Here is an 11,796-nt window from a genome sequence, read left to right on the forward strand (position 1 = left end):
ACCATTGATGTTAAGTTAGACTCTTTTTCTCCAATTGATCTTTCTGAGTTAACTTCAATAATTACTTCCTCCAACCATCAACGTGTCTTTTAGACCCCATTCCTACAAAACTGCTCAAAGAAGTCCTGCCATTGATTAATTCTTCGATCTTAAATATGATCAACCTATCTCTAATGGTCGGCTATGTACCACAGGCCTTCAAGCTGGCTGTAGTTAAACCTTTACTCAAAAAGCCATCTCTAGACCCAGCAGTCTTAGCTAATTATAGGCCAATCTCCAACCTTCCTTTCATATCAAACATCCTTGAAAGAGTAGTTGTCAAACAGCTAACAGATCATCTGCAGAGGAATGGTTTATTTGAAGAGTTTCAGTCAGGTTTCAGAGCTCATCACAGCACAGAAACAGCTTTAGTGAAGGTTACAAATGATCTTCTTATGGCCTCTGACAGTGGACTCATCTCTGTGCTTGTCCTGCTAGACCTCAGTGCAGCGTTCGATACTGTCGACCATAATATCCTATTAGAGCGATTAGAACATGCTGTAGGTATTACAGGTACTGCACTGCAGTGGTTTGTATCATATCTATCTAATAGACTCCAATTTGTGCATGTAAATGGAGAGTCCTCTTCACACACTGAGGTTAATTATGGAGTTCCACAGGGTTCAGTGCTAGGACCAATTCTGTTTACATTATACATGCTTCCCTTAGGCAGCATCATTAGAAGACATAGCATACATTTTCACTGCTATGCAGATGACACCCAGCTCTATCTGTCCATGAAGCCAGATAACACACACCAATTAGTTAAACTGCAGGAATGTCTTAAAGACATAAAGACCTGGATGGCCGCTAACTTTCTGCTTCTTAATTCAGATAAAACTGAGGTTATTGTACTCGGCCCTGAAAATCTTAGAAATATGGTATCTAACCAGATTCATACTCTGGATGGCATTACCTTGGCCTCCAGTAACGCTGTGAGGAACCTTGGAGTCATTTTTGACCAGGACATGTCCTTCAACGCACATATTAAACAAATATGTAAGACTGCGTTCTTCCATTTGCGCAACATCTCTAAAATTAGAAATATCCTGTCTCAGAGTGACGCTGAAAAACTAGTTCATGCATTTATTACTTCCAGGCTGGACTACTGTAATTCATTATTATTAGGATGTCCAAAAAACTCACTGAAAAGCCTTCAGCTAATCCAAAATGCTGCAGCAAGAGTACTGACAGGGACTAGAAGGAGAGAGCATATTTCTCCTGTTTTGGCTTCCCTTCATTGGCTTCCTGTTAAATCCAGAATTGAATTCAAAATCCTGCTCCTCATATACAAGGTCTTAAATAATCAGGCCCCATCTTATCTTAATGACCTTGTAGTACCATATCACCCTATTAGAGCACTTCGCTCTCGCTCTGCAGGCCTACTTGTTGTTCCTAGAGTATTTAAAAGTAGAATGGGAGGCAGAGCCTTCAGTTTTCAGGCCCCTCTTCTGTGGAACCAGCTTCCAGTTTGGATTCGGGAGACAGAAACTATCTCTACTTTTAAGATTAGGCTTAAAACTTTCCTTTTTGCTAAAGCATATAGTTAGGGCTGGACCAGGTGACCCTGAATCCTCCCTTACTTATGCTGCAATAGACGTAGGCTGCCGGGGGATTCCCAAGATGCATTGAGTTTTTCCTTTCCAGTCACCTTTCTCACTCACTATGTATTAATAGACCTCTCTGCATTGAATCATATCTGTTATTAACCTCTGTCTCTCTTCCACAGCATGTCTTTTATCCTGTCTTCCTTCTCTCACCCCAACCGGTCGCAGCAGATGGCCGCCCCTCCCTGAGCCTGGTTCTGCCGGAGGTTTCTTCCTGTTAAAAGGGAGTTTTTCCTTCCCACTGTCGCCAAAGTGCTTGCTCATAGGGGGTCATATGATTGTTGGGTTTTTCTCTGTATCTATGAAGCGCCTTGAGGCGACTTTTGTTGTGATTTGGCGCTATATAAATAAAATTGAATTGAATTGAATTGAATTATTGAGTTCAACCAGTGGTTTGTACCTTGTTGTGAACATTCATGAAGGCGTCTTTTGATTTCAGACTTTGACGATACACCTACCTCACCTCCTCGAGTGTCCTTGACTTGGTTGGATGTGGTCTAACATCTAACCAAGGTCTGGTCTTTCACGCTGCTTTGAGCTGCATTCATTCTCTTTTTAAGACTGTACCAATTGGTTTTTGCTCTATGTGTAAGGTCAAAAAAAAACCCCCCAAATAAATGGTTCACTTACATGTTTTTGTGCCTTGTTCTCCAAATTTCAGTGACCAGCTACCAAATGCAAGTTTTCTCTGCTTTATTTATCATGACACGACAAGGGCGTGAAACTGCTCGTCAGTTGGTTGTTAGGTTTTGATAGTGGGTTTGAAACAAATCTCTCATCACGAGGCACTAAAGCAAAACTACAACAAAGAAGGTTCATTGTCAAAAAAAAAAAAAACCTTCCCAAGAAATGAATAAATAAATTTGGATACATCTGTGTTTCATGACTGGCTTCGTCATCTCTTTCAGAAAGGTAACACAGAAACATGTCTTTACACCCACCCCCTCTAAGCACACTCCAGGCGGCAGCTACTGTTGTACACATTTATTGGAAATAGAGTCAAAGTAAAAATTTATTTTTTAAGAGAGAAGACATCTTTGACATTTCATGTTTGTCAGAGAGAAAGAGACTTGTTTGGACACACCGAGTGACATAAGTTAGTTTAGCTTATACGTGTGACATGCAATAAATAAAAGCGCACTACGGTCCGGCTTAATGTACACTTGCTTTCATTTGCACATTACCTACACAGCAGCTGAGTAAAACGACACCTCCTGTTTTGATATGCACAAAGGGTAGTGAAGAGAGTGGACTATCAAATGGTAATACAAAAATAGAACCAGTTAGCATTTCATACTTGAAAAATAAAGGGACAGACAAACGGCGAACACGGCTGAGTACTTGTTTTTGTGCATCCATCCTCCTTGAAGCGCAGAACTTCATCTAAGCGACAGGCATTAATTCTCTGTCTTTGTTTTTTTGGTTTTTTTTTTCTTGCTTTTGTGACAGAAATAAACCTCTTCAACAAAGCACAGGACAGGGCTTTGAGCATGTGTGGCACAGACTGACAGGGCATGCGGTTAGCTCTGTGCAAATACTAAAAAAAAAATAAAAATTAAATGACAAAAGAAACATCTTTACAAAATCATTTGTAAGAAAGAGGAGCGACTGAAAACGGGCCCCGAGAACCGATCTGAGTGTGAGACCGATGTCTTGCTGGAAAGCACTGAGAAAAGTAGCTGCATCTGAGTAGTTATCTGAACTGCATCGTTTCAGGCTGCTGTCTCACGTGTGTTTCACTCTCGGTAAACCCAGCGGCCCCGGGGAAGAAACCAGCCAGAGACCTATTTAGTCTGCTGGATTCTTATGGATAATTTGAGCACTTTTCTTTAAGGGCCTCAGGCTTCCTATCACATCTAATAAATGAGCCACAATAATAAAATTACCACTCACTTTTTATGCAAAGGCAAGAATTTCTTCACCGAACTCAGCGGGAAATGAATGTAGCTTTGTAAACATGTAGAGTTATCTTACATATGTGACCGTTTTACATGTACAAAATGAGTGGCAAGTCTAATTATGGTTATTCTGAGCTCTCGGTGCCACTCGTCACCCTTGTTCAGTAGCCCTTAAAGAAGCCTTCGGCCACCCTCGCTTCTTTAAACGTCACCGTCACAGAGTTTATAGTCACTTTTGTCAAGATGACGGTCTCCGGCTGGTCTGCTGTTGGGGAAGCAGTCTCTGGGGCGACGATCGAATCGTCGCCTCTCGCTTCCTCCTTCCTCACCTCAGCCAGGGAGCAGACGGTAGCGGCGTCACCTGCCGTCCCTCTGCTCCCCCGAATGCTCACTATCACTGAGGTTGCATTGCTTCTCTCCGGGCCCGACTCCCAGCCCTCCTCTCCTCTGTCCGAATCTGACCTGTCACTCACAGAAACCACATCGCCCAGTCTGGCCTCAGATGCAGAGGCGCTGTCCTTTGATTGGCTGCGCACAAGCATTGGCTTCGGTGTCGAATCGCACTCGCCCATGATGTTGATCCACGTGTGCGAGCTTACCGGCATCAGGTCACCACCCACCTTCTCCCCCATCTCCAGCTCCAGGTCATGTTGCTCGAGCAGCGCAGGTGAGCTGCACTCTGACAGGCCTGAAAAGAGATGGCGACACAGCTTGTTCATTTTTAAGGGTCAAAGGTCATAGTGGGGCTACTGCGTTTTGTTATCAGCTTGACAAACCAACCATATAAACTGCCTTCACATCTCTCCCCCATGGTGCTCTCAGACTTCTCTTCTTCACTGGTGCCGCCCCAGTCCTCCTCCATGGGCTCCATCTTCTTCTTCTGCAGATGTATGCGTTTGCCATCTCGCCCTCCTTTGGCCACCCTCTGCCGGCCATTCCTCCTCACCTGGCGCTGGTACATGCTGCCGCGCTCAACGTGGTCCACGTCTGTGCTCATGGAGCGGGTGAGGGAGAGCCGAATGCGGGGCGGAGGCTTCTCCGTCATCTTGTGAGCGCTGCGGAGGTCCATGGCAAAGACATTCTGGGGCAGAGCAGAGATGGTGGCAGGTCAGAAGCTGCATGACTGTGCACACAAGCAGGAAGCAAATACAGTTCTGCCTTTTGAGTTACTTACAGTGGAAACATAGGATGCATTTCATTTTTGACAGACAGCACGTGTATGGGAAATGTAGTCCTGAAGAAAATGCTGTGATATTCAGTTTACTTCTGCAGCCAACACCACTATCCAAGCTGCAAACTTTAGCTGTTTAGCATGTTTAACACCTTTGTTTTATTTTTGTTTTTTAGAAATGTCTTAATTCTGCAGAAATTGGTTGATAGGATGGGTTTTAGCTAGGATTAGCTAGGATGGTGGAATACTAACCAAAAAATAAATACATAAATAAATAAAACAATCCTGCTGCTGTGAATATTTATAAGTACAGAAAATGTGCCAATATCTGCCATTAAAATCAGATTAAAAGATGTATATTTACAGATTTACTGCAGTTTGATACAAGTAATGGACAACAGTCATCATCTCACGAAACACCAGAACTGTTCTAAACTCGCTTCAAAAACAAGTAAATGGAGCTTAAAGGTGCAAAATGCAAATTCCAAACCAGCTATGCCCAGCTTGCCTTTTTTAAAAATACCACCTATTTACCACAAGAGGCAGCAGTGAGTTAGTGTTGCATGCATACTGTGTCAGTCCAGAGAAGGAGCAGCACTGCACAGTGCGCACAGTCTGTGACTCTGTCCAAGTGTTAATGCATGATTTTCTTTTAAGGACCCTCTCTGGTCCTCATCGTCATGGTGATATCAAGAGCTTGACTTGGCTAATTTGTGATGCTCCGATATCCACGTGTGGGACAAAGCTTGACAGCAACTCTTACAAATTGCACCTTTAACGACTGAAGTGATAATGACACAGTGAGAGCAACGACCATTCGGGGGTCACGCCCCTCGCTTTAGAAACATGTCTTTTAAAAACTACCGAGGCCATTGCGCCTTGATCTCTGCTGGGGTTTTGTATCTTAGTGACTGATTATCAGCGCTAATGGGTCACTCTGTAAAGAAACTGATGTTTTAAACTGTTAAAACATCTGGACAATAATGAACTGTGAAGAAAAAACAGCAAAAGAATTGTTCACAATGATACAGCATTGTTTTTTTTTTTGTTTCCTCATATTTCCAGCTGTTTATGAGAAGTAAATGTTTCAATCAAAGGGGCATTCTGGCAATGTTATACATGAAACTTACATTTGAGTACCATTCAGCTAGTAAAACGAGCTTGAAAAATAATCCTAATGATGTCATGGTGATGTAATTGGGGTTATTGGGCTGGAGCTTGAGATCAAGTTGCATTAGCAGCAGGGTTACAGGTCAGGCGGTTCAGGCGGCAGAAGGCAGAGTTTGCTGGGTGCTAATGGTAAGGTCTGTGATTTGACACTGAACCTGAGGCGCTCCCATCAGAGGAACTTTAGGCCTATAAGTAACTAAGAAGAAAAAAGTCCCAGGATTCCTACATCCCAAAAATTTGTAAGCTTAATGTTAAATTGATGGAATACCCCTTTAATATCTTTTTTATTTGTTTGTTGTGTGTGTGCACAAATACCAAAAGTCATCACCTGGATAAATGTGCAACTGCCTTTAAACAAACAAGCCTGGCCAGCAGTTAGGATTAATGAAGGAAGATACAACAAAGGTTTGTGAGACAAGAGGAAAGGTAAGTGTCGCTACCCGCAGGACGGGCCTCCTCGGTCTAAGACCTTTCCTGCGATAGGTCAGAGTTCTTATCTTCTCCCGGCTGGAAAAGAAACGGACACACACAGAGAAAGAGAGAGAGAGGTCAGAAACAAAAGCAAGAATTTTAAAGTGTGACTAAAAGAATGAAAGGAAAACCACAACAGTTTCTGTAATTACTCACTTCTCCTCGTAGGCCAGAACAAGGAGAGGGTCCAAAATATTGTCCTCTGGTTCCCAGGTACTGTACCTGCCAGCGCACACGCGCACGCACACACACACACCCAAGCGGTCAGTCTATCTAGTATGAAGAAGCACATTCTATAAACGCTCATAAATATACACCGGATGAGGGGGATGAGGTCACTAGATGATGACTCAAGGCTTACTCACTTTTGGGGCCATCCCTGCCATTTCAATAGATACTCCACAGCACCCTGAGGAGAGACAGAGGGGTGGGGGTGGTGTACACTTAGAGATGATGCAGCACACACACAAAACACGTGCTCCAGCGCATACAGAACCAAGCTGCTGTCGCTTTAAAGTGTGGATGGGAGGGACAGAGGGAGGGTCACGAGGATTTTTACTTCTTTTTTTTTTTTTTAAGGGGTGTTTTTGTGAGGGGTGACGTCAATGACAGCGAGGGTGAGTGGCTGCAGCTAGTCTCTCGCTGGCGATGACGTGACCGAACGTGGCTACAGCAGGTGCCGGTTTCTACGATTCTCGTGCACATTCTAGAACAGCCCTCCGCTCGTATAGGTGGGGCCACATGTGAAGATGAGGGGAGGCGGGGGCATGTAAACAACGCGGTGCTGCGCAATTTATCTTAAAAAAATTAAAATCTTTTTTTACTTTTTAAATTATCAGCTCGAAAATCAATGCTCGCAGTTTGTCCCAGTGAAGACGAGATAAAAACAAAACAAAACAAGAGCAGCTCCGACGTGCGCACAGTGCGCGCTTTCAGGAGAAGAACGTGTTTGTTTACAGGCTCTATTAAACTTATGCGAGAGCGCGTTTATACATTATAGTGCGCTCGTGCTGCTCAAATTATCACCCCCAAATCCCCCCACCACCCCCAACTGCAAAAAATCAATGGGCCACCACCACGAAGGAGTCAGCGACGGATTTACGCAGCGCTAACCATCTAACCGAAAATAAAGTGCGCAGCTGCCCGCATAGCTACTGGCCGTCAGACCTGTTTTCAGGTCACACGCACCCCTTCTTCTTCTTCTTCCTCCACACATTTCACTACAACTGCGTAGGCTCCCCCAAAACACGAACACGCTGCAGCAGCGCCAGCCGTTGCACAGGAAGGTTACAGGATGCGACTCGTGCGCTAAAACAGTGTTAAAGTTTGGCGCAGTTGCATGAAAACAGATCGGTGTTGTGTCTTAGCGTAAAAGCTGGAGAAGGCATTTGGAAGCGACAAAAGTGCGTAGCCAGGTTTTGTTTGTGCATGGCAACCGGAGCAGAGCGCTCCTTCAAGAGGGAAAACAAACACAGGCGATTAAGTTTTTCTGTGAGTTACGTGCTCATTCTTACCTTTCTCACCCTCTTATTTGTTATCGACTCCACTGCAAACACTTGGTCTCCAATTGAAGACAGCTCCATCGCTGATCGCTGATCGCTGACTCCTGAGCAGGACGCGAACTGGGTATCTATGCTTTTTTGGTTGTTGTTGTTGTTTTTGTTGGCTTTTTTGTTGTTGTTTTTTGTCGCAGTGCAAAAATTAAAATAACAGATACTATTTAAAGACGAGTATGTGTGGGGAAAACCCTCGCAGTGTCACAGCGGCCGCTCGCTTGTTTTTCTGCCTTCGCTTCTTCCCCTTCACGCCTGCTCCTGCTGCCTGCCTCTCTCAGTTTTTAAAATCTGCGACACATCAACAGCAGCTTTAAGTCCTGCGCGCTCTCACACTGTTGCGTAGGGGCCGAGCCCCCAAGATACGTGCCCGCACCCGCGAGGCCGCGCACGCAAGTTAGACTAGAGTGCAGGAGAGGGGCAGAGGGAAAGAGATCACGAGGACAGGAGTGTTAAGGGTTACAGCTAGGGGAGCTGCTGCTTTTTTGCTCATGAATTTTTTAATTATTATTGTTTTTGTCGTTCGTAAGTCAAAATTTCGGGTGACTGTCTGGAAATTTCTACTAAATTACTCCATATCTGGAGTAAACCCATAATTTTTACTCAATAGCGCGAAATTTCAAATTGGCTATCTCGAACTTTCGACTTATTCAGGTGTTAGAATAGCTAACACGAAATCTGAACTTACCTCTGTCTGAATTTTTTTTTTCTAAATTAAACATGATTTTTTTTAACATAGCTGACTATGTTAAGCTTAAAATGTGTAGCTTTCTGTAGAAACTTACTTAAATCGCGAATTTATTATATAAATAAGCATTCTTTTGTATTTCCACCATTTAAAAGGTGTTTAAAAACACGGATTACATTAATTTATAACCCAATTATTGTGATTGATTCCACCCTCCATGCCCCCCCCCCCCTATTGTAGAAACAGAGCTTCCATAGCATCCAGTTTTCTGAAAATGTTAAAGCCAGATTCTCAGTTTTGTTTGGTTCAACAACTTAATTTCGCATTAATGCAGAAAAAGGAGGAAGAAGGTAGGATTCTTCTGAACAAAGCTAACAAAATATTGTCAACCACCTCCACCCCCCCAGTAGCAAAGGTCAATGTACACATTTAGTGTGTAGATGCTATCAATCTTTCCATCAAGCTCTGCACCAAAAAGCTAAAAAGTTCACTCACTGAAAACTACAAAGACACTATGTCAGTCTGGTCTAAGATCATAATATGACTTTTAGGGATTTATTGTTTTTTAATTTTCCCACTTTCACAAGTCCTTAGTTGCACCACTGGACTCCAGCCTGAGCATGAAACAATATGAGCTCTATGTATTTTTATGTAACAGAAGTAAAGCTCAGGAAAGCTCAGAATCTGCAATGGAAATGAAAGCCTCGCCTTCTCTCTCTCTCTCTCCCGTGGAAACGTCCACCCCTTCAACCACGTTTGATCCAAATATGGAACGAAAGAGCTAAACACTGACAGAAAGTCTTAATTTTACATCCTGAATGCTAAGCAACCTCTCTGCGGAGAGGAGAGCTGGAAATACAGCTGACTATAACTAAGATGAAGGTCTCAGCGATTAAATAATAACTGCTCATGCGATCAAGGAAAAAGAAAAAAAAGATGTTGTTTAACAGTGTGATCTCACGCACTTTTCAAACTTTATACCTGAGCATCTATTCACCCAGCCCCCAGGTGAGAACAGCTCATAAAGGTGGCATGAGTATTGTGGAAAAAGGGCCCAGAGCCAAATTCCTACTATCTTGAATTTAGGTTGGTGTGGATCACTTTACAGAAAAGAAAAAAAAAACCTCTTTGTAACTCCACACAAACACAATTCATCCACACGGCCTGTGGTCCACGCTCTCTCTGCACCTGGAGCACTTGCATCACTTACGCGCATAGGGTGCCATGGCAACTGTTTCCACGGCAACAACTGAAAAGCTGGATGATGATGATGATGATGACACAGCAGGAGGAGTTGACAAACAGTTCAAGGATGAAGAATGAGCTGAACTTGTCGACCTTTGACCTCCCAGTTTTGAGATTATATAAACATGTTAATCCAATGACACTGTTGTGTGCATGTTTAAATGTAGCCTCAGAGATATGAAGCAACAAACTGCTGTGAAAACACAGGACAGCTGTGAATGTTGTTACCTTACACGCACAACATACTAACAACAGACAATTTAAAAATGTCAAGTGTAGTTTTCAGTCAAGAGAAGCTTGAATTGATCCAGAACTTGTAAACATGTGAAATCATCCTATTGCAGCTTGTTTCTATTGCTCATTTAGGGCGGGGCTAATCCAGCATTTGGGCGGGGCTGATTTATAGATGATATTTGCTGATATGTCAGTATCGGCATTTGTAACGGCTAAAAATGCAGAATGAAAACATAACGGCGAGATGAGAGACACACCTTTCACCGTGTTATGAGTGTTGGATTGTGTTCACCACGTGTTTGGACCTAAAGCTACAAAGAACAACCCGCTGATCTGAGCAGAGTCAGGCAGACTAAACAAGTAATCCGTGACTTGTTGTGATGATAAAAGACGATTATTTTAAAGTTGTGTTGTCATGTTATTTTAGTGAAGACTCACAAATAACAGCACTTAAATGTTTGGGGAATGTGTTTAGGTTTTAAGTGCCTGAAAGATAATAAAAAGTGGCCACACTTTACTTATTTAACACACCATCAATGGAAAGCATTTTAAAAAGTAGCTGTAACATATTGTAACAACCTGATGAGATTGTGAACAGTGGTTATGAGAAGTTTGCAGGAGTATGAAATGCAGTAGTTTACAGTGACCTTATTAAGCATTAATAAATGTTAAGAACTGAAAGGTTATCAGATTATATGGTTATATGAAGAGTGACAGAAATATTAACACGTTTTAACATTTAGAATTAATTCCGTACTCACTGTTTACTTAAAACAAAGATCATTTCCTGGTCCAAACAGCAGAGAATATACATCCTCATCTTTTAATTTAAGAACTACTGCATGATCACCATCATTATAAGAACCAAAGTCAGTCACCCCAGTTTATATTGACTGGGAGCATGAAAGCTAGATTGTGATTAGATTATCATCTTTACCATGACTCAGTGTTTTAATGATTACTTCCTTCCCTGGTCAGTGGCTGTGCCTTAAAAACTTTCAATTTTTAGCTGCACACACAATTTAAAAATTTAAATCTACGCCAAGATGCCCCTGATGATATAATGATGACCTCACTGGGACTATTCTGTCAGATTTTTTTGAGCAGAAGAACTTGTAAAAGTGGCAGAGTGCCCTTTTAATCTGATTTTGTGCAGTGAGTATTTCCACACAGGCGCTTTAATATCCAGCAGTGAGTTTGCACAGAGCGCTGTGGTGTTTTAGTTCCGGTAAAGTCCATAAAGCTCTGGTGATCTGACCGCCTGTTCTTTATGGTCCTATAGGGAAGAGTACACCTATCAGTCTGAAATACGGGATAAATGCGCCTCTTTTCCCGTAAGTAGGAGGTAATTCCTGCAATTCAGAGAAGAGATACGGCGGTCACATGACTCGTTATCTGCCCGGATACTACTGTAGCGGATTTGGGAGTCGGGATGGAGCGGCAAACACAACACGGCAGGACGGATCACAGCGCTCGCTCCCACCCACATGTTATGACTCACATATGAGTCACCAAACGTGCCAGTAAAATCAGGGCTACTTCACTGGAATACGACCAGCGAAAAACATTAGTGTAACTTACAGCCCAGTACCGGGAATCCACGGGTTTATTTCCCCTGTCCTACACCCGCAGGGGGTGCATTTCAAGGGAACAAAGGCAAGAGGCGTTTATGGGAAAACCGAACCGGTCAGACTTTTCCCTGGAACACAAAACTGCACAA

The 11,796-nt window shown here is 43.0% G+C and overlaps 1 protein-coding gene across 1 annotated transcript; it reads right to left on the reverse strand.

The window, feature by feature from the left end:
• Positions 1-2,615: 2,615 nt before the first annotated feature.
• cbx7a (chromobox homolog 7a) lies at positions 2,616-8,254 on the reverse strand. Its single transcript, XM_084926580.1, has 6 exons — positions 7,871-8,254; positions 6,722-6,765; positions 6,513-6,578; positions 6,326-6,392; positions 4,325-4,625; positions 2,616-4,232 (listed from the first exon to the last, which is right to left on the reverse strand). The coding sequence occupies exons 1-6, from the start codon at positions 7,937-7,939 to the stop codon at positions 3,706-3,708; spliced, it is 1,074 nt and encodes a 357-aa protein (XP_084782706.1). The 5' UTR covers positions 7,940-8,254; the 3' UTR covers positions 2,616-3,705.
• Positions 8,255-11,796: the final 3,542 nt, after the last annotated feature.

Source organism: Perissodus microlepis, chromosome 4, assembly GCF_051167445.1.
Source record: "Perissodus microlepis isolate ML-2025 ecotype Zambia chromosome 4, ASM5116744v1, whole genome shotgun sequence".
Classification (NCBI taxonomy): Eukaryota; Metazoa; Chordata; class Actinopteri; order Cichliformes; family Cichlidae; genus Perissodus; species Perissodus microlepis.

Excerpts from the sequence above, each read along its gene's own strand:
- cbx7a (XM_084926580.1), bottom strand. The coding sequence starts at position 7,939 with ATGGAGCTGTCTTCAATTGGAGACCAAGTGTTTGCAGTGGAGTCGATA. Across the intron at positions 6,579-6,721 it reads TGGCAGGGATGGCCCCAAAA|GTACAGTACCTGGGAACCAG; the intron begins GTGAGTAAGCCT and ends GTGCGCTGGCAG. Across the intron at positions 4,233-4,324 it reads ATGTGAAGGCAGTTTATATG|GCCTGTCAGAGTGCAGCTCA; the intron begins GTTGGTTTGTCA and ends ATCTCTTTTCAG.